Source organism: Loxodonta africana, chromosome X (assembly GCF_030014295.1).
Source record: "Loxodonta africana isolate mLoxAfr1 chromosome X, mLoxAfr1.hap2, whole genome shotgun sequence".
Classification (NCBI taxonomy): Eukaryota; Metazoa; Chordata; class Mammalia; order Proboscidea; family Elephantidae; genus Loxodonta; species Loxodonta africana.
In genome coordinates, this window is record NC_087369.1 from 88,939,317 (window position 1) to 88,961,558 (window position 22,242).

The following is a 22,242-nucleotide window of genomic DNA, read 5'->3' on the forward strand; positions in this document are numbered from 1 at the left end:
ATATCCATGCCAGAGCTGGACAGTGAATAAGGAACACTGAAGAGGAAGCGATGCCTTTGAGTTATGGTGTCGGCGAAGAATATTGAATATGCCATGGACTGCCAGAAGAACGAACAAATCTGTTTTGGAAGAAGTACAACCAGAATGCTCTTTAGAAGCGAAGATGGAGAGACTTCATCTCATGTACTTTGGATGTGTCATTAGGAGGGACCATACTTGGTAAAGTAGAGGGTCAGCAAAAAGGAGGAAGACCCTCAATAAGATGGACTGACACAGTGACTGCAACAATGACTGTAAGGATGGCACAGGACAGTGTTTCCTTCTGTTGTACATAGGGTCACTAAGTCAGAACCAAGTAGACGGCACCCGATAACAACAATATCATCTGTTGCTGATGGGAATGCAAAATGGTACAATTCGTTTTTTCTTTTTGTGCTTGTGTTTTTTGTGTTATATCTAATAAACGATTGCCTTACCCAGTGTTTTCTTCTAAGAGTTTTATAATTTTAGCTCCTACATTTGGATCGTGCATCAATTTCGAGTTCGTTTTTGTATATAGTATTAGGTAGGTGTTCAACTCTTTCATTTGCATGTGGCTGTCCGGTTGTCCCAGGACCATTTGTGGATAAGACTATTCTTTTCCCATTGAATTGTTTTGACACCTTTGTTAAAAATCAGTTGACTCTACAACATTAGACTTAATGGAGAAAGACTGAGAGCTTTCCACTTGAATTCTGGAACAAGACAAGGGTGCTCACTCTCATTACTTCTATTTGATATTGTAGTAGAAGTCCTAGCCAGAACAATAAAACAAGAAAAAGAAATAAAAGCTATTCGGATTAGAAAAGAAGAAGTAAAATTATCTCTAGTCACAGATGACATGATATAGAAAATCCTTAAGAGTACATAAGAAAACTTCTAGAGCTAATAAAGGCATTTAGCAAAGTGCAGGGTATAAGGTCAACAACAGCAACAAAAAAATCAGTTCCGTTTCTATACACTAGCAATGAGAAATCAGAAAGGGAAATTAGGGAAATGATTCCATTCACAATAGTATGTAAGAGAATAAAATAACTAGGAATAAATCTAACCAGGGATGTGAAGGACTTATACGATGAAAATTATAAGACTTGGTGAAAGGGATTAAAGGTGGCTTAAGTAAATGGAAAATGTTCCATGTTCCATGTTCAGGATTGGAAGACTTAATATTATTAAGATGTCAGTACTACCCAAAGTGATCTATAGATTCAAAGCAATCTCAATCAAGATTCCAGCAGCCTTCTTTATGGAAATGGAAAAACCAATCCTCAACATTATATGGAATGGCAAGAGGCCCCAAATAGCTGAAGCAATGTTGAAAGAGGAGAAAAAAGTAGGAGGACTCACACACTCCCTGATTTTAAAAGATATTATACAGCTACAGTAATCAGAATAGCGTGATACTGGTGTAACAATAGGCACATCAACCAATGGAATAGAATTGAGAGTCCAGATATAAATCCACACATCTATGGTCAACTGATTTTTGACAGGGGTGCTAAGTCCATTCAATGGGAAAAAAAGTGTCTCTTTAAAAACGTTCATCAAAAGACTTTACCAAAAAAGTGACAAGACAAGCTGCTGATCTGGAGAATATATTTGGAAACAGAGTATTTTCACTTCTGCTAGGATGGCTAAGATTAAAAAAAGAAAGAAAGAAAGAAAATAACAAACATAGGCTACAGCGTGGAGAAACTGGAACCCTTATCCACTGGGTAATGCAAAATGGTGCAGCCATTGTGGAAAACAGTATTATGATTCCTCAGAAAACTAGAAATAGAGCTACCATTCCTAGGTGTATACCCAAAAGACTTGAAAGTAGAGACCTAAATACTCGTACACCAATGTTCATTGCAGCACTATTCCCAACAGCCAAAAGGTGGAAACAACCTAAATGGCCATCAACAGAAGAATGAATAAACAAAATGTGGTACTTACGTGCAATGGAATACTACTCAACCAGTAAGAGACATGAAGTCTTGATACATGCTACAGTATGGATGGAGCTTGAAGATATTATACTAAGTGAAATAAGTCAATCACAAAAGGACGAATATTGTGTGACCTCACTTATATAAAAAGACAAGAACAGGCAAATGTAGAGACCAATGTGTATTAGTGTTTACCAGGGATGGAAGGGAAGTGAGAAAGAGGTTATTACTTTTGAATTACAGAGTTTTGGTTTATGGTGATGGAATAATCTCATTGATTAAGGGCAGGGTTGCAGAGAAGGTTAATGTAATTGCTGTCAATAGCTTGTACACCTCTAAAAAGTTGAACTGGCAAAGATTGTGTGATAGATATATTTACAACAATGACAAAAAAAGTAGCTGCTGAGGCTGCTTAAGAATAACCAAACACCTCATGGAATTTGGTTCCTTGTTGTGGAAGTTTAGGGTCATGATTTCATGGTACATCCCAATTAATTGGCCTAATAACACGTTTAGTGCTTCTGTTCTACCATCTAGTTCATTGCATGGTGTCTATGGTCTTAAAAGCTCTCAAACAGCCATCCAAAGCACAGCAATTGATCTCTTTTAGCCTGCAGCAACAAAGGAAGAAGGGGAGTCAGAAATAGGCGCAGGAAATGGAATATGTGGCTAATTGTCTCCAGGAACATCTGCCTCCATTACCAGGAGAACTGGACGGTGCCCAGTTACCATTACTGAACATTTCAGTAAAAAAATTTTATAGAATAATCCTGATCAAAAGGAAACATGCCGAGCAGAATTTCAAATTATCATGCAATCCAGATTTGTAGAACCATGGAGGCTGGATGAACCCCATGAAACTATTGCCCTAAGATAATCACCTGAAGTCTTCCTAAAACAAAGCAATAGTTTAGCTTAACTAGTAAAGAGTGTCTGCCTTAACATTATGTTTTTATGTGGGACCAAATTGACAACAGCAACTAGAAAGATTATATAGGAAGCTTAGGAGTCAGCGAGTTTATATTAATTGGGGAGGAACATCTCAGAAAAGGAGGGTGAAAATTGTTGCACAACCCTTGTTGTTGTTGTTAGGTGCTGTCGAGTCAGTTCCGACTCATAGCGACCCTATGTACAACAGAAGGAAACACTGCCTGGTCCTGCGCCATCCCTACAATCATTGTTATGCTTGAGCTCCTTGTTGCAGCCATTGTGTCAATCCACCTCATTGAGGGTCTTCCTCTTTTCGGCTGACCCTGTACTCTGCCAAGTATGATGTCCTTCTCCAGGGACCGATCCCTCCTGACAACGTGCCCAAAGTATGTAAGACGCAGTCCTGCCATCCTTGCCTCTAAGGAGCATTCTGGCTGTACTTCTTCCAAGACAGATTTGTTCGTTCTTTTGGCAGTCCGTGGTATGTTCAATATTCTTCGCCAACACCACAATTCAAAGGTGTCAACTCTTCCTCGGTCTTCCTTATTCATTGTCCAGCTTTCACGTGCATATGATGTGATTGAAAATACCATGTCTTGGGTCAGGAGCACCTTAGTCTTCAGGGTGACACCTTTGCTCTTCAACACTTTGAAGAGGTCTTTTGCAGCAGATTTAAGCAATGCAATGCGTCTTTTGATTTCTTAACTACAGCTTCCATGGCTGTTGATTGTGGATCCAAGTAAAACGAAATCCTTGTCAACTTCAATCTTTTCTCCGTTTATCATGATGTTGCTCATTGGCCCAGTTGTGAGGATTTTTATTTTCTTTATGTTGAGGTGCAATCCATACTGAGGGCTGTGGTCTTTAATCTTCAGTAGTAAGTGCTTCAAGTCCTCCTCACATTCAGCAAGCAAGGTTGTGTCATCTGCATAATGCAGGTTGTTAATGAGTCTTCCTCCAATCCTGATGCCCCATTCTTCTTCATATAGTCCCACTTCTCGTATTATTTGTTCGGCATACAGATTAAATTGGTATGGTGAAAGGATACAACCCTGACGCACACCTCTCCTGACTTTAAACCAATCAGCATCCCCTTGTTCTGTCCGAACAACTGCCTCTTGATCTATTTAAAGGTTTCTCATGAGCACAATTAAGTGTTCTGGAATTCCCATTCTTCGCAGTGTTATCCATAGTTTGTTATGATCCACACAGTCAAATGCCTTTGCATAGTCAATAAAACACAGGTAAACATCCTTCTGGTATTCTTTATTTCAGCCAGGATCCATCTGACATCAGCAATAATATCCCTGGTTCCACGTTCTATTCTGAAACCGGCCTGAATTTCTGGCAGTTCCCTGTCGATATACTGCTGCAGCCGTTTTTGAATGATCTTCAGCAAAATTTTGTTTGCGTGTGATATTGATATTGTTCTATAATTTTCACATTCGGTTGGATCACCTTTCTTGGGAATAGGCATAAATATGGATCTCTTCCAGTCAGTTGGCCAGGAAGCTGTCTTCCATATTTCTTGGCATAGATGAGTGAGCACCTCCAGCACTGCATCTGTTTGTTGAAACATCTTAATTGATATTCCATCAATTCCTGGAGTCTTGTTTTTCGCCAATGCCTTCAGAGCAGCTTGGACTTCTTCCTTCAGGACCATCAGTTCCTGATCATATGCCACCTCTTGAAATAGTTGAACATCGACTAATTCTTTTTGGTATAATGACTCTGTGTATTCCTTCCATCTTCTTCTGTTGCTTCCTGCGTCGTTTAGTATTCTCCCCATGGAATCCTTCACTATTGCAACTTGAGGCTTGAATTTTTTCTTCAGTTCTTTCAGCTTGAGAAATGCCGAGCGTCTTCTTCCCTTTTGGTTTTCCATCTCCAGCTCTTTGCACATGTCATTACAATACTTTACTTTGTCTTCTCAAGAGGCCCTTTGAAATCTTCTGTTCAGTTCTTTTACTTCATCAGTTCTCCCTTTTGCCTTAGGTGCTTGATGCTCAAGAGCAAGTTTCAGAGTCTCCTCTGACCTCCATCTTGGTCCTTTCTTTCTTTCTTGTCTTTTCAATGACCTCTTGCTTTCTTCATGGATGATGTCCTCGATGTCATTCCACAACTCGTCTGGTCTTTGGTCACTAGTGTTCAATGCGTCAAATCTGTTCTTGAGATGGTCTCTAAATTCAGGTGATATATACTCAGGGTCATATTTTGGCTCTCGTGGACTTGCTCTGATTTTCTTCAGTTTTAGCTTGACCTTGCATATGAGCAATTGATGGTCTGTTACACAGTCGGTCCCTGGCCGTGTTCTGACTGATGATATTGAGCTTTTCCATCATCTCTTTCCATAGATGTAGTCAGTTTGATTTCTGTGTGTTCCATCGGGCGAGGTCCATGTGTATAGTTGCTGTTTATGTTGGTGAAAGAAGGTATTTGCAATGAAGAAGTCGTTGGTCCTGCAGAATTCTATCACTCGATCTCCAACATTGTTTCTGTCATCAAGGCCATATTTTCCAACTACTGATCCTTCTTCGTTTCCAACTCTCAATTCCAATCGCCAGTAATTATCAATGCATCTTGATTGCATGTTTGATCAATTTCAGACTGCAGCAGCTGGTAAAAATCTTCCATTTCTTCATCTTTGGCCCTAGTGGTTGGTGCGTAAATTTGAATAATAGTCGTATTAACTGGTCTTCCTTGTAGGCATGTGGATATTATCCTGGTACTTATAGCATTGTACTTCAGGGTAGATCTTGAAACATTCTTTTTAATGATGAATGCAACACCATTCCTTTTCGAGTTGTTATTCCCAGCATAGTAGACTATATGGTTGTCCGATTCAAAATAGCCGATACCAGTCCAGTTCAGCTCACTAATGCCTAGGATATCGATGTTTATGCGTTCCATTTCATTTTTGACGATTTCCAATTTTCCTAGATTCATGCTTCGTACATTCCAGGTTCCAATTATTAATGGATGTCTGCAGCTGTTTCTTCTCATTTTGAGTCGTGCCATATCAGCAAATGAAGGTCCCAAAAGCTTTACTCCATCCATGTCATTAAGGTCGACTCTACTTTGAGGAGGCAGCTCTTCCCCAATCATCTTTTGAATGCCTTCCTACCTGGGGGGTTCATCTTCCAGCACTATATCAGACAGTGTTCCGCTGCTATTCATAAGGTTTTCACTGGCTAATGCTTTTCAGAAGTAGACTTCCGGGTTCTTCTTCCTAATCTGTCTTAGTCTGGAAGCTCAGCTGAAACCTGTCCTCCATGGGTGACCCTGCTGGCATCTGAATACCAGTGGCATAGCTTCCAGCCTCACAGCAACACACAAGCCCGCACAGTACGACAAACTGAGAGACACGTGGGGGTGCACAACCCTAAATTATTATTATTTTTAAATTGTGCTTTAAGTGAAAGTTTACAATTCAAGTCAGTTTCTCACAGAAAAACTTACACACATTGTCATGTGACCCTAGTTGCTCTCCCTATAATGTGACAGCACACTCCTCCCCACCCTGTATTTCCCATGTCCGTTCAGCCAGCTCCTGTCCTCCTCTGCCTTTTCATGTCACCTTGATAGGAGCTGCCCACGTAGACTCATGTGTCTACTTGTGCTAAGAAGCAAACTCCTCACCAGTACCATTTTATGTCTTATAGTCCAGTTTAATCTTTGTTTGAAGAGTTGTTTTGGGGAGTGGTTTTAGTTTTGGGCTAACAGAGGGTCTGGGGACCATGACCTCTGGGGTCCCTCCAGTCTCAGTCAGACCATTAAGCCTGGTCTTTTTCCTAGACTTTCAGGTATACATCCCACTTTTCTTCTGCTCCATTGGGGATTGTCTGTTATGTTTCCTGTCAGGGAAGTCATTGGTGGTAGCTGGGTACCATCTAGTTCTTCTGGTCTCAGGCTGATAGAGTCTCTGGTTTATGTGGCTCTTTCTTTTGGGCTCGGATTTTCCTTGTATCTTTGGTGTTCTTCATTCTCCTTTGCTCTAGCAGCATTGAGACCAGTTGATGCATCTTAGATGGCCACTTGCTAGCTTTTAAGACCCCAGACGTCACTCACCAAAGTGGGATGCAGAACGTTTTCTTAATAAACTTTGTTATGCCAGTTGACCTAGATGTACCATGAAACCATGGTCTCCAGACCCCTGCCCCTGCTACTCTGTCTCTCAAATTGTTTGTTTGTATTCAGGAAACTTCTTAGCTTTTGGATTAGTCTAGTTATGCTGACTTCCCCTAATAAATTATTTTAAAAAATCAATTTAATGGTAATGTAAGAATTTACTTCTGGATTCTCAGTTCTACTGCATTGATCTATATGTCTTTCCTTTATGCTGGTACTACACAGCCTTGATTCCTGTATCAGGTTGAGGAAGTTCTTTTCTATTCCCAGTTTGTTGGGTGTTTTTGCTATGAAGGGATTTTGAATTTTGACAAATGCTTTTCCTGTGTGAATTGAGATATTCATGTGGTTTTTGTCATTTATTCTATTAAATATGGTGTATTACATTTATTCCCCCATGTGTCTGTCAGTCTGTCATACTGTGGGGGCTTCTGTGTTGCTGTGATGGTGGGAGCTGTGCCACCTGTATTCATATACCAGCAGGGTCACCCGTGGCAGACAGATTTCAGCTGAACTTCCAGACTAAGATGAGGACGAAGGACCCGGCAGTCTACTTCTGAAAAGAATTAGCCAGTGAAAACCTTACGAATAGCGGCGAAACATTGTCTGACATAGTACTGGAAGATGAGCCCCTCAGGTTGGAAGGCACTCAAAATAAGACTGGGGAAGAGCTGTCTCCTCAGAGTAGAGTCCACCTTAATGTCGTGGGTGGAGTCAAGCTTTCGGGACCTTCATTCTTTGATGTAGCATGACTCAAAATGAGAAGAAACAGGAGCAAACAAGCATTAACAATCTGAATGTGGAATGTATGAAGTATGAAACTAGGAAAACCAGAAATCATAAAAAATGAAGTGCATAAAGATTACTATCCTAAGCATTGGTGAGCTGAAATGGACTGTTGTTGTTAGGTGCCGTTAAGTCATTTCCGACTCATAGAGACCCTATGTATAACAGAATGAAACACTGCCTGGCCCTGCGCTATCCTCACAGTTGTTACGCTTGAGTCCATTGTTGCAGCCACGTGTACAATCTATCTTGTTGAGGCTCTTCCTCTTTTTCGCTGACCCTCTACTTTATGCAGTAGAATGTCCTCCAGGGACCGATGCCTCCTGATAACGTGTCCAGTGTATGTGAGACATAGTCTCACCATCCTTGCGTCTAAGGTGCATTCTGGTTTTACTTCTTCCAAGACAGATTTGTTCATTCTTTTGGCAGTCCATGGTATATCCAGTATTCTTCGCCAACACCACAATTCAAAGATGTCAGTTCTTCTTCAGTCTTCCTTATTCATCGTCCTGCTTTTGTGTAGAGAAATGGACCGATATTGGTTATTTTGAATTGAACAATCATATGGTCTACTATGCTGGGAATGATAACTTGAAGACGAGTGGCATTGCATTCATTGTCAAAAAGAACATTTCAAGATCTATCCTGAAGTAGAACGCTGTCAACGATAGGATAATACCTATACGTCTATAAGGAAGACCAGTTAATAGGACTATTATCAAATTTATGCACCAACCACTAAGGCCAAAGATGAAGAAATTGGAGATTTTTAGCAACTTCTACAGTCTGAAATTGATCGAATATGCTGTCAGAATGTATTGATAATTACTGCTGATTGGAATGTGAAAGTTGGAAAGAAAGAAGGAGTGGTAGTTAGAAAATATAGCCTTGGTGATAGAAATGATGCTGGAGATCACATGATAGAATATTGCAAGACCAACGACTTCTTCATTGCAAATACCTTTTTTCACCAACATAAACGGTAATTATACACATGGACCTCACCAGATGGAATATACAGGAATCAAATCAACTACATCTGTGGAAAGGGACGATGGAAAAGCTCAATATCATCAGTCAGAACAAGGCCAGGGGCCCACTGTGTAACAGGCCATCAATTGCTCATATGCAAGTTAAAGTTGAAGCTGATGAAAATTGGAAGAAGTCAACGAGAGCCAAAGTACAACCTTGAGTATATCCCAACTGAATTGAGAGACCATCTCAAGAATAGATTTGATGCATTGATCACTGATGACTGAAGACTAGACGAGTTGTGGAATGACATCAAGGACAGCATACGTGAAGAAAGCAAGAGGTCTTTAAAAAGACAGGAAAGAAAGAAAAGATCAAAATGGATGTCAGAAGATCCTCCGAAACTTGCTCTTGAACTTCGAGTACCTAAAGCAAAAGGAAGAAATGATGAAGTAAAAGAAATGAACCGAAGATTTCAAAGGGCAGCTTGAGTAGACAAGTAATGTGTCATGATGACGTGCAAAGACCTGGTGATGGAAAACCAAAAGGGAAGAACATTTTCGGCATTTCTCACCCTGAAAGAACTGAAGAAAAAATTCAAGCCTCGAGTTGCAATATTGAAGAATTCTACGGGGAAAACATTAAACGATGCAGGAAGCATCAAAAGAAGATAGAAGGAATATGCAGTAACTACCAAAAAGAATTGGTTGATGTTCAGCCATTTCAGAAGATAGCATATGATCAGGAACTGATGGTACTGAAGGAAGAAATCCAAGGTGCAGTAAAGTAGAGGCTTTGGCAAAAAACAAGGCTTCAGGAATCTATGCCAAGAAAATTGGAAGACAGTTACCTGGCCAACTGACTGGAAGAGATCCATATTTATGCCTATTCTCAAGAAAGGTAATCCAAGTGAATATGGAAATTATCAAACATATCATTCATATCACATGCAAGTAAAATTTTGCTGAAGAGCATTGAAAAGTGGCTGCAGCAGTATATCTACAGGGAACTGCCAGAAATTCAAGCTGGATTCAGAAGAGGTTGTGGAACAAGAGATATCATTGCTGATGTCAGATGGACCCTGGCTGAAAGCAGAGAATACCAGAAAGATGTTTTCCTGTGTTTTATTGACTATACAAAGGCATTGGACCGTGTGGATTATAACAAATTACTGGTAACGTTGCGAAGAATGGGAATTCCAGAACACTTAGTTGTGCTCCTGAGGAACTATACATAGATCAAGAGGCAGTTTGGACAGAACAAGGGGATAACTTCGTGGTTTAAATTCAGGAAAGGTGTGCATCAGGGTTGTAACCTTTCACCATACCTATTCAATCTGTATGCTGAGCAAATAATCTGAGAAGCTGGACTATATGAAGAAGAATGAGGCATCAGGATTAGAGGAAGACTCATTAAGGATCTGCATTATGCAGATGACAGAACCTTACTTTCTGATAGTGAAGAGAACTTGAAGCACTTATACTGATGAAGATCAAAGCCCTTGGCCCTCAGTATGGATTAAACTTCAACATAAAAAAAAAACTTCACAACTGGACCAATAAGCAACGTCATGGTAAACAGGGAAATGATTGAAATTGTCAAGGTTTTCATTTTACTTGGATCCACAATCAACACCCTTGGAAGCAGAAGTCAAGAAATCAAAGACGCATCGTATTGGGCAAATCTGCTGCAAAAGACTTCTTTAAAGTGTTAAAAAGTAAAGATGTCGCCTTGAAGACTAAGTTGCATCTGAGTCACGCCGTGGTGTTTTCAGTTGTTTCATATGCATGTGAAAGCTGGACGATAAATAAGGAGGACTGAAGAACGGACGCCTTTGAATTGTGGGTTGGTGAAGAATATTGAAAATACCATGGACTGCTAAAAGTATGAACAAACCTATCTTGGAAGAAGTGCAACCAGAGTACTCCTTAGAAACAAGGATGGTGAGACTATATCTGGCGTATTTTGTCCATGTTACCAGGGGTATCAGTCTCTGGAGAAGGACATCATTCTTGGTAAAGTAGAGGGTGAACCAAAAGGGGAAGACCCTCAACAAGGTGGATTGACACTGGCTGCAACAGTGGGCTCAAGCATAACGACTATGAGGATGGTGCAGGACTGGGCAGTGTTTAGTTCTGTTGTACATAGGATTGCTATGAGTCGGAAATGACTCAACGGCATGTAACAACAACAAGAAATTACATTTATTTATTTTATACACTGAATTAACTTTGCGTTCTTGTGATAAATCCCTCTTGATTATGGTGTACGGTGCTTTTTTATGTATCGTTGGAGTAGTTTGTTGGTATTTTGTTAAGGATGTCTGCATCTATATTCATAAGGGATATTGCTCTGTAGCTTTCTTATATGTCTTGTTTGGTTTTGTTATCAGCAAGAATGACCTCATAGAATGAGTTAGGAAGTATTACCTCCACTTCTGTTTTTTGGAAGAGTTTGTGAAAAATTGGTGATAATTCTTCTTTAAATAATTGATAGAATTTTCCAGGGAAGCCGTCTGGTTCTGCGCTCTTCTTCGTGGAAAGTTTTTTGATTACTAAGTCAGCCTCCTTAGTTGTTATATGTATATCCAAATAATTTGTTTCTTCTTCAGTCAATTTCAGTAGTTTGTGTCTTTCTAGGTTTTATTAATTTCGTTTTGGTTATCTAACTTGTTTTCATACAATTAATTGTTCATAGTATATTCTCTTACAATTCTTTTTCCTTCTGTAACGTCAATAGTAATGTCTCCTCTTGTACTCCTATTTAAATAATTTTGGTCTTCTCTCTTTTTTCTTGATCAGTGTAGCCAGATATTTGTCAATTTTGTCAATCTTTTAAAAGAACCAACTTTGGTTTTAATACTTTGTTATTTTTGTATTCTCTATTTCATTAATTTCTGCTCTAATCTTTATTATTTCTTTTCTTCACCTTATCTTAGATTAAAAAAAAAATTTTCCAGTATTTAAGGTGGAAGGTTAGATTTGAGGTCTTTCTTCTCTTTTAATGTAGGTGTTTACAACTATAAATTTCCCTCTAGGCATTGCTTTTTATTTCATTTATTGTACTTTTAAACTAAAGGCTTTCTATTTGATACTTTCTTATAATTTCTGTTTCTTTATTGATATTCTCTATTTGGTGAGAGGCCATTCTCATACTTTCCTTTAATTCTTTACCCATGGTTTTCTTTAGTTCTTTGAACATATTTAAAATAGCTGATATAAATATTTGTCTAATAATTTCAACATTTAGGCTTCCTCAGAGACAGTTCCTATTAATTGTTATTTTCTCTGTGTATTGACTATACTTTCTTGTTTCTTTACATGCCTCTTAGTTTTTTATTGAAAGCTGGATATTTTAAATAATATAGCAGCTCTGGAGAACAGAGTCTACCCCTGCCCCTCCTTTCAAGATTTGTTGTTGTTACTGTTTGCTGTTATTTCTTTTTGTCATAATTTTTTTTTCTCATTCAAAGTTTGTATACCTATTGTTTTTTTGACATTGGTTGCGATCCCCACAATGTGACAGCACTCTCCCCCTGTCCACCCCGGGTTCCCTGTGTCCGTTCTTGCAGTTTTCCTGTCCCTTTCCTGCCTTCTTATCGTGCTTTTGGACAGGAGTTGTCCATTTGGTTTCATGTATTTGATTGAACTAAGAAGCATGTTCCTCACGTGTGTTATTGTTTGTTTTATAGGCCTGTCTAATTTTTGTCTGAAAAACAGGCTTTGGGAGTGGTTTCAGTTCTGGGTTAGCAGAGTGTCTGGGGGCCATAGCCTCCGGGGTTCCTACAATCTCTGTCAGACTAGTAAGTCTGGTCTTTTTTGTGAATTTGAATTTTGTTCTACATTTTTCTCCCACTCTCTTTAGAACTCTCTGTTGTGATCCCTGTTAGAGCAGTCAGTGGTGGTAGCTGGTTACTATCTAGTTCTTCTGGGCTCAGGCTGGTGGAGGCTGTGGTTCATGTGGTCCTTCAGTCCTCTGGGTAATATTTACCTAGTGTCTTTGGTTTTCTTCTTTCTTCTTTGCTCTGGATGGGATGGGACCAATAGATGTATCTTAGATGGCTGCTCACAAGCTTTTAAGACCCCAGATGTTACTCACCAAAGTAGGATGTAGAACATTTTCTTTATGAACTTTGTTATGCCAATTGACCTAAATGTGCCCCGAGACTATGGTTCCCAGCCCTTGGCCCCAACAACTAAGTCTGTCAAGTTGTTTGAATGCATTTGGAAAACTTCTATGACTTTGCCTTGGTCAAGTTTGCTGACTTCCTGTATATTGTGTATTGTCTTTCCCTTGACCAAAGTATACTTTTCTACTATCTAGTTAATGATTTTCCCTGCCCCTCCCTACCCTCGTAACCTTCAAAAAATGTTTTTTTCTGGGTGTAAACCTTTTCTTGAGTTTTTGTAATAGTGGTCTCATACAATATTTACTATTCTGTGGTTGACTTATTTTACTCAGCGTAATGCCCTGAAGTTTCATCCATGGTGTGAGGTGTTTCACGGATTCATCATTGTTCTCCATCTTTGCATAGTATTCCACTGTGTGTGTGTACCATAATTTTGTTTATTCATTCATCTGCTGATGGGCACTTAGGTTGTTTCCATCTTTTTGCTATTGTGAATAATGCTGCAATGAACATGGGTGTTCATATGTCTATTTGTGTGATGGCTCTTACTTCTCTAGGATGTATTCCTAAGACTGGGATTGCTGGATCGTATGGTATTTCTCTTTCTAGCTTTTTAAGGAAGTGCTACATCATTTTCCAAAGTGGTTGTACCATTTTGCATTCCCACCAGCAGTGCATAAGAGTTTCGAACTCCCTTTAACCTCTCCAACATTTGTTATTTTCTGTTTTTTTTTTGATTAGTGGCAGTGTCATGGATTGAATTGTGTCCCCCAAAAATCTGTGTCAACTTGGTTAGGCCATGATTCCCGGTATTGTATCGTTGTCCTCCATATTGTGATTGTAATTTTATGCTAAAGAGGATTAGGGTGGCATTGTAACACCACCCTTACTCATGTCACCTCCTGATCCAGTGTAAAGGGAGTTTCCTTGGGGTTTGGCCTGCACCACATTTTATCTCTTAAGAGATAAAAGGAAAGGGAAGCAAGCAGAGAGTTGGGAACCTCATACCACCAAGAAAGCAGTGCCAGGAGCAGAGTGCGTCCTTTGAACCCGGGGTTCCTGTGCAAAGAAGCTCCTAGTCTGGGGGAGGATTGATGAGAAGGCCAACAAGAAAGAGAATGCCTTCCCCTGAAGCTGACGCCCTGAATTTGGACTTTTAGCCTACTTTACTGTGAGGAAATAAATTTCTCTTTGTTAAAGCCATCCACTTGTGGTATTTCTGTTGCAGCAAATACTAGATGACTAACACAGCCAGTAATGTCAGAGTATAATGGTATCTCTTTGTAGTTTTGATTTGCATTTCTGTAATGGCTCATGATCATGAGCATTTCCTCACGTGTCTGTTAGCTATCTGAATGTCTTCTTTGGTGAAGTATTTGCTCACATCCTTTGCCCATTTTTTTTAAATTGAACTTTAGATGAAGGTTTACAGAACAAACTAGTTTCTCATCAAACTGTTAGTACACACATTGTTGTATGACATTGGTTAACAACCCCATGACATGTCAACACCCTCCCTTCTCAACCCTGGGTTCTCTATTGCCAGCTTTCCTGTTCTCTTCTACTTTCCAGTCCCTGCCTCAAGGCTGGTGCCCCCCTTTAGTCTTGTTTTGTCCCATGGGCCTGTTCAATCTTTGGCTGAAGGGTGAACCTCAGGAGTGGCCTCATTACTGAGTTGAAAGGGTGTCCAGGGGCCACACTCTCAGGGTTTCTCCAGTCTCTTTCAGGCCAGCAAGTGTGGTTTTTCCTTTTGGGTTAAAATTTTGTTCTACGTTTTTCTCCGGCTCTTTCCAGGACCCCTCTGTTGTGATCTCTGTCAGAGCAGTCAGTGGTGGTAGCCAGGCACCATCTGGATGTACTGGACTCAGTCTGGTGTAGATATGATCCATTAGTCCTTTGGACTAATCTTTCCCTGTGTCTTTAGTTTTCTTCATTCTTTCTTGCTCTCGAAGGGGTGAGACCAGTGGAGTATCCTAGATGGCTGCTCACAGGCTTCGAAGACCCAGATGCTACTCACCAAAGTAGAATGTAGAACATTTTCTTTATAAACTCTGTTATGCCAGTTGAGCTAGATGTTCCCTGAGACCATGGTCGCCACAGTCCTCAGCCCAGCAATTCAGTCCCTCAGGGAGTTTGGATCTGTCTATGGAGCTACTGTGGCCCTGCCTCATACAGGCTTTGCTGGCTTCCCTAGTATTGTGTACGGTCTTACCCTTCCCTTCATCAAAATTACCGCTTATCTATTAAGTGTTTTTCCATTCCCACCCTCTCCCCTCACTTGTAACCATCAAAGATTCTTTTTGTATGCAGACCTTTTCATGGGTTTTTACAGTAGTGGTCTCATACAATATTTGTCCTTTTGTGATTGACTTATTTCACTCAGCATAATGTCCTCCAAAAAAAAATTTTTTTAATGTCCTCCAGGTGCATCCATGTTATGTGATGCTTCACAGATTCAGCGTTGTTCTTTAGTGTTGCGTAATACTCCACTATGTGTATGTAGCACAGTTTATTTATCCATTCATCTGTTGATGGGCATCTGGGTTGTTTCCATCTCTTTCCTATTGTCCTTTGCACATTTTTTAATTGGATTATTTGTCTTTTTGTTGTTGAGGTATCGAAGTATTGTAAATTTTAGAGATTAGACCTTGTCAGCTATGTCGTAGTCAAAATTTTTTTCCCAGTTTTTATGTTCTCTTTTTAATCTATTGGTGAAGTCTTTTGATGAGCATAAGTGTTTAATTTTTATGAGTTCCCAGTTTCTTAGTTTTTCTTCTGGTGTTTGTACATTGTTAGTTATGGTTTGTATACTATTTTTGCCATGTTTTAGGACCCCTAGCATCTGAACTAATTTTATAAAATCTGTATTCTTTGTTGTATGTGGCCACTGAAGCCTCTGTTTGGTTATTTTAGTGATCAGCTAATGACTGAACACAGATTTTCTTAAATGACTGGAGCCAGGAAGTCTCTCAGTCTTTGTCGATGGGTTCTGTGTAGAGTTTTAATAGTTGCAAGCTCTGCATTAACCTTCACTTCTTGCTTGTGCAGCGCATAAAGTTGAGCCAGAGGTTAGAGCTTAGGGCCTTTTCAGGTCTTTTCTGAGCATGTGCACAGCCCTAAACATGGCCCCAGTACTATGCTGGTGTGTGGCCTTCTAGATTCCCACAAATATGTTGGATCTCCAGTGAACATCCAGTTTTTCAGCTTTTGCTTTTAAACTTTTTGGTTAGCCTTTTGTTTGAGACAACTGTTATCCGCTACCTGTTTAGCCAGAAAGTTAAATAATTGTCATTAATTTTTTTTTTTTTTTACAAATTCCCCCAAGGAAAAAGGCTTATTGCATTGGTTGAGCTCTAGTTAGGACAAACGTAGGTATCCTTATAAGTGGCCTCTTCCAGGGAATTATCAGACGGGTGTAATAATGACAGTTCTCTAGATATGTGGCTTTGAAGGATCTCCAACCCATTTCTGCCCCCCTGATTGATTCCATGATCTTTTAATTTTTTTTTTCTTTTTAACTATGGTTGTGGTCTGTTGGCTTTCAAGTCTACTGTGGAGCTGAAAGGAAGGGAATGTGAATAGGCAAGTTATAATAGCATATAACTTGCACTGGGTTTTTTGGGGTTTACTGTTCTTATTGGTATTCATTTCTTGAATAAGTGCTTCCTGTATTGCTTCAAGACTTTATTTAATTTCCAGATTTCTGAAATGTTGATACTGACAATTTTTGCCAGTTTTCTCATTGCTTTTATGAAGGAGATAATTTTCAGAGGTTCTTACTCCATCATTTTTTCTGGTATTCCCTTGGTAAATGTTCTTGAGTAAATGTTTCTTAATTTTTTTTATATGCTCTTTGGTCACTTTACAAAGTCTTTCAATGGTTATTTTGACAATTCTGTATAGTTTTGTCATTGCTTTTTGGGAAGAGGATTTGCCAAGTTCCTCACACAGTCATTCCAGAGATTTTGCCCCTCCAGTTTAGAATTTAATAACCAATTAAACTATAACCTCATTCAAGATATTGGTGAAATACATTTTTAGACATACAAAGACAAAAAAACTTTTGCTACCTGTTATGGATTGAATTGTCACTCTCCAAAGTATGTGTTGTAAATCCTAACCTCTATTCCTGTAGTTATAATCCTATTTGGAATTGGGTTGTATTTGTTATGTGAATGAGGCCAGATTAGTATAGAGTGTATCTTGAGTACACCTCTTTTGAGATATAAAAGAGATTAAACGAGCGAGAAAGCAGAGATGCCAAGCCACATGGAGATTTCTAAGGAACCAGGAAACAGAAGCCGAAGAGACAAGTACCCTCCTCCAGAGCTGACAGAGAAAGAAAGCCTTGCCCTAGAGCTAGCACCCTGAATTCAGACCTCTAGCCTCCTAAACTGTGAGAAAATACATTCCTGTTTGTTAAAGCAATCTTCAGGGGGTATTTCTGTTATAGCAGCTAAGTTATAGATAACTTAGACACTACCCATTAACTCTCGCTAAAAGTAATACTGAAAGCTGGATGAAAAATATATCAAGAAGGAAGCGAGCCGTTTGTTGCAAGAAACAATGATAGATGTCAAATCCTCTGTCACTGAGCAGTAGAGACAGGAAGAAGGGGGCTTTTTAGATGATATCCTGAAATTCTGTCAAGCCTGTTACAGCTGGGACCAGAACTTTGTTTGATGTGGTATAAAAATGATATTCTAATGATCATATTTTGGGTTAATGATCGTATTTGAAACATATTAAGAGTTCAGTTAAGATCCTATGTGGTAATCTGGTGTTACAAGTGTCCTTTTAGTTAAAAGTAGTATGTCTCCCCATGTTTAATGGAAGAAAAAGTGTATTTGTGAATAACAAAGCCTTTGTCTTTAACAGGTGAGAGGAATGACTTGTGCTTCCTGTGTTCATAAAATAGAGTCTACCCTCACAAAACACAGAGGGATTTTCTACTGCTCTGTGGCCCTGGCAACCAACAAAGCACATATTAAATATGATCCAGAAATTATTGGTCCCAGAGATATTATCCATACAATTGAAGTAAGTTCCAAGATTTTGTATTTCTATGTCTGTATGTATTCAATCAGTACTGTCTTGAATTGCTCCTGTTTTGAATGAAAATGAAAAAAATCTGACCCTTTTAGATAACATCTGTCTCAAAATTTGATGTGAATGTGTCTACCTTTTTTCTTGGTCTTTGTAGGACGAGTTCGGCAAAGGTGTAGTGCATTATTAATCAGGAGCAGGGTTAAGTTAGAGCTATAAATCATTTAAAAATATTTTAAAACGGAAGTATACTTTGTTATAAGTAAGATTCATATTATCACTAAGAGAGCAAAGCATCCTGCTAGATGCTTTATTGCTTGTTGTGTCAAAGTAAACGACTATTTAAAAATTTTATTGTGATAAAATACATATAACAAAACATTTGCCATTTGAACCATTTTTACATGCACAATTCGGTGACATTAATTACGTTCACCATGTCATGCTACCAACACCACTATCTGGTTTCAAATTTTTCATCACCCTTAACATAAACTCTATCCCTTAAGCAATACCTCCCCATTTCCCCTCCTACCTACCCCTGGTTACCACTAATAAACTTTGGTCTCTATGTATTTGCATATTCTAGATATTTCATATTAGTGGAATTACACAATATTTGTCCTTTTGTATTTGACCTGTTTCACTCAGCATAATGTTTTCAAGGTTCATCCACGTTGTAGCATGTTATCAGGACTTCATTTCTCTTTATGGCAGAGTAATATTCCATTGTTTGTATATACCACATTTTGTTTATCCATTCATCTGTTGGGTACTTTCCACCTCTTGACTATTGTGAGTAATGCTGCAGTGAATATTTGTTTACAAGTGTTTTTTTAATCCTCTTCTTTCAATTTTTCTTTTTTTTAATGTGATTTATTTATTGTGATTTTGGTGAAAGCTTACATAGCAAATTAGTATCTCATTAAACAGTTAATACACAAATTGTTTTGTGATATTGTTTGCCAACCCTGCTATGTATTAACATTCTCCCCTTCTCCACCCCAGGTTCTCTTTTTCCATTTGTCCAGTTTTCCTGTTCCCTCCTGCCTTCTCATCTTTGCTTTTGGGTTGGTGTGTCCATTAGTCTTGTATACATGATTGAACTATGAAGCACGTCCCTCATGTGTGTTGGTGTTGACCCTATAGACTTGTCTAATCTTTGACTGAAGAACCAACCTCAGGATTGACTTCAGTACTGAGTTAAAAGGGTGTCCAGGGGCCATACTCTTGGGGTTTCTTCAGTCTCTCAGTCTCTCTCATACCAGTAAGTCTGGTCTTTTTTGTGTGTGTGAATTCGAATTTTGTTTTGCTTTTTCTCCTGCTCCTTCCGGGACCCTCTATTGTAATCCCTGCCAGAGCAGTTGGTAGTGGTAACCAGGCACCATCTAATTGTTCTGGGCTTAGCCTGGTGGAGGTCATAGTAGTTGTGATCCATTAGTCCTTTGGACTAATATTTCCCTTCTGTCATTGATCTTGATTCTCCTTTGCTCCAGCCAAGATGGAACAGGTATCTTAGGTGGCCAGTTGCAGGCTTTTCAGACCCCAGTTGCTACTCACCACAGTCGGATATAGAACATTTTCTTTATAGACTATGTTATACCAACAGAGCTGGATGTCCCCTGAGACCATGGTCCCTAGCCCTCAGCCCGGTAGCTTAGTCTCTCAGGGTATTAGGATGTGTCTGTGAAGCTTCTGTGACTTTGTCCTGGTGATGTTGTGCTGACTTTGCTAGGTACAATCTTACTGGTCTTCTAGGAGAAAGTTACACAGAAGACATTTTCATAAAACATTCTTTCAGTTCTTTTGGGTATATAACTAGGAGTGGAATTGCTGGGCAATATAAAATTTCTGTGTTTAACGTTTTGAAGAACCACTAAAATGTTTTACTCAGCAGCTGCACCATTTTACAACCCCACCAGCAGTGCATGAGGGTTCCAGTTTCTCCACATCCTCCCCAACACTTATTTTCCATTTTTGCACATAATAGCCATCCTAGTAGGGGTAAAGTAGTATCTCATTGTGGTTTTGATTTGCATTTCCTTAATGACTAATGGGAGCCCTGGTGGCGCAGAGGTTAAGAGCTGTGGCTGCTAACCAAAAGGTCAGCAGTTCAAATTTACCATCTGCTCCTTGGAAACCTTATGGGGCAGTTCTACTCTGTCCTGTAGGGTTACTGTGAGTTGGAATCGACTCAGTGGCAACGGGTTTGGTTTTTCAGTTTGATTAATGGTGTTGAAGAGCCAAAATATGACCTTGAGTATATCCCACCTGAATTTAGAGACCATCTCAAGAGTAGATTTGACTCATTGAACACTAATGACCGAAGACCAGACGAGTTGTGGAATGACATCAAGGACATCATACATGAAGAAAACAAGAGGTCATTAAAAAGACAGGAAGAAAGAAAAGACCAAGATGGATGTCAGAAGAGACTCTGAAACTTGCTTTCAGACATCGAGCAGCTAAAGCAAAAGGAAGAAATGATGAAGTAAAAGAACTGAACAGAAAATTTCAAAGGGTGGCTAGAGAAGACAAAGTTAACTATTATAATGACATGTGCAAAGAGCTGGAGATAGAAAACCAAAAGGGAAGAACACGCTCGGCATTTTTCACGCTGAAAGAACTGAAGGAAAAAGTTCAAGCCTCGAGTTGTGATAGTGAAGGATTCTATGGGGAAAATATTAAACGACACAGGAAACATCAAAAGAAGATGGAAAGAATATACAGAGTCATTATACCAAAAAGAATTAGTCGACATTCAACCATTTCAAGAGGTAGCATGTGATCAGGAACCGATGGTACTGAAGGAAGAAGCCTAAGCTGCATGGAAGGCATTGGTGAAAAACAAGGCTCCAGGAATTGACGGAATATCAATTAAGATGTTTCAACAAGTGGATGTAACACTGAAAGTGTTCATTTGTCTGTGCCAAGAAATATGGAAGATAGCTACATGCCTGACCGACTGGAAGAGATCCATATTTATTCCTATTCCCAAGAAAGGTGATCCAAGAACAGTATCATTAATATCACATGCAAGTAAAATTTGCTGAAGATCATTCAAAAGTGGCTGCAGCAGTATATTGACAGGGAACTGCCAGAAATTCAGGCCAGATTTAGAAGAGGACGTGGAACCAGGGATATATCATTGTTGATGTCAGATGGATCTTGGCTGACAGCAGAGAATAACAGAAGAATGTTTACCTGTTTTATTGACTATGCAAAGGCATTCGTCTGTGTGGATAATAACAAATTATGGATAACATTGTGAAGAATGGGAATTCCAGAACACTTAATTGTGCTCATGAGGAATCTGTGCATAGATCAAGAGACAGTTGTTTGGACAACACAGGAAAGGTGTGTGTCAGGGTTGTATCCTTTCACCATACCTATTCAGTCTGTATGCTGAGCAAATAACCCGAGAAGCTGGACTATGAAAAGAAGAATGGGGCATCAGGATTGGAAGAAGACTCATTAACAGCCTGTGTATGCAGATGGCACAATCTTGCTTGCCAAAAGTGAGAGGACTTGAAGTACTTACTAATGAAGATTAAAGACCACAGTCTTCAGTGTGGATTACACCTCAACATAAAGAAAACAAAAATACTCACATCTGGACCAATAAGCAACATCATGATAAACAGGGAAAAGATTGAAGTTGTCAAGCATTTCATTTTACTTGGGTCCACAATCAGCACCCATGAAAGCAGCAGTCAAGAAATCAAAAGACGCATGGCATTGGGCAAATCTGCTGCAAAGGACCTCTTTAAAGTGTTGAAAAACAATGAAGTCACCTTGTAGACTAAGGTGCACCAGACCTAAGCCATGGTATTTTCAATCGCATCATATGCATGTGAAAGCTGAACAATGAATAAGGAAGAACGAAGACAAATTGATGCTTTTGAATTGTAGTGTTGGCGAAGAATATTGAATATACCATGGACTGCCAGAAGAATGGAAACCCTGGTGGCGTAGTGGTTAAGAGCTATGGCTGCTAACCAAAAGGTCCACAGTTCGAATCTGCCAGACGATCCTTGGAAACCCTATGTGGCAGTTCAAAAGAACGAAGAAATATGTCTTGGAAGTACAACCAGAATGTGCCTTAGAAGCAAGGATGGCAAGACTGTGTCTTACATACTTTGGACACGTTGTCAGGTGGGATCAGTCTCCGGAGAAGGCCATCATGCTTGGTAAAATAGAGGGTCAGCATGAAAGAGGAAGACCTTCAATGAGACGGATTGACACAGTGGCTGCAACAATGGGCTCCAATGTAACAATGAT

The 22,242-nt window shown here is 39.4% G+C and overlaps 1 protein-coding gene across 6 annotated transcripts in view; it reads left to right on the forward strand.

The window, feature by feature from the left end:
* The window catches only part of ATP7A (ATPase copper transporting alpha), a 212,110-nt gene that overhangs the window by 107,029 nt on the left and 82,839 nt on the right, over positions 1–22,242 (forward strand). For all 6 annotated transcript variants that reach the window (XM_064278581.1, XM_064278577.1, XM_064278578.1 and 3 more), the window contains one exon: positions 17,794–17,955. In XM_064278581.1, coding sequence (XP_064134651.1) covers positions 17,794–17,955 — 162 coding nt within the window. The remainder of the gene's footprint in view (positions 1–17,793; positions 17,956–22,242) is intronic.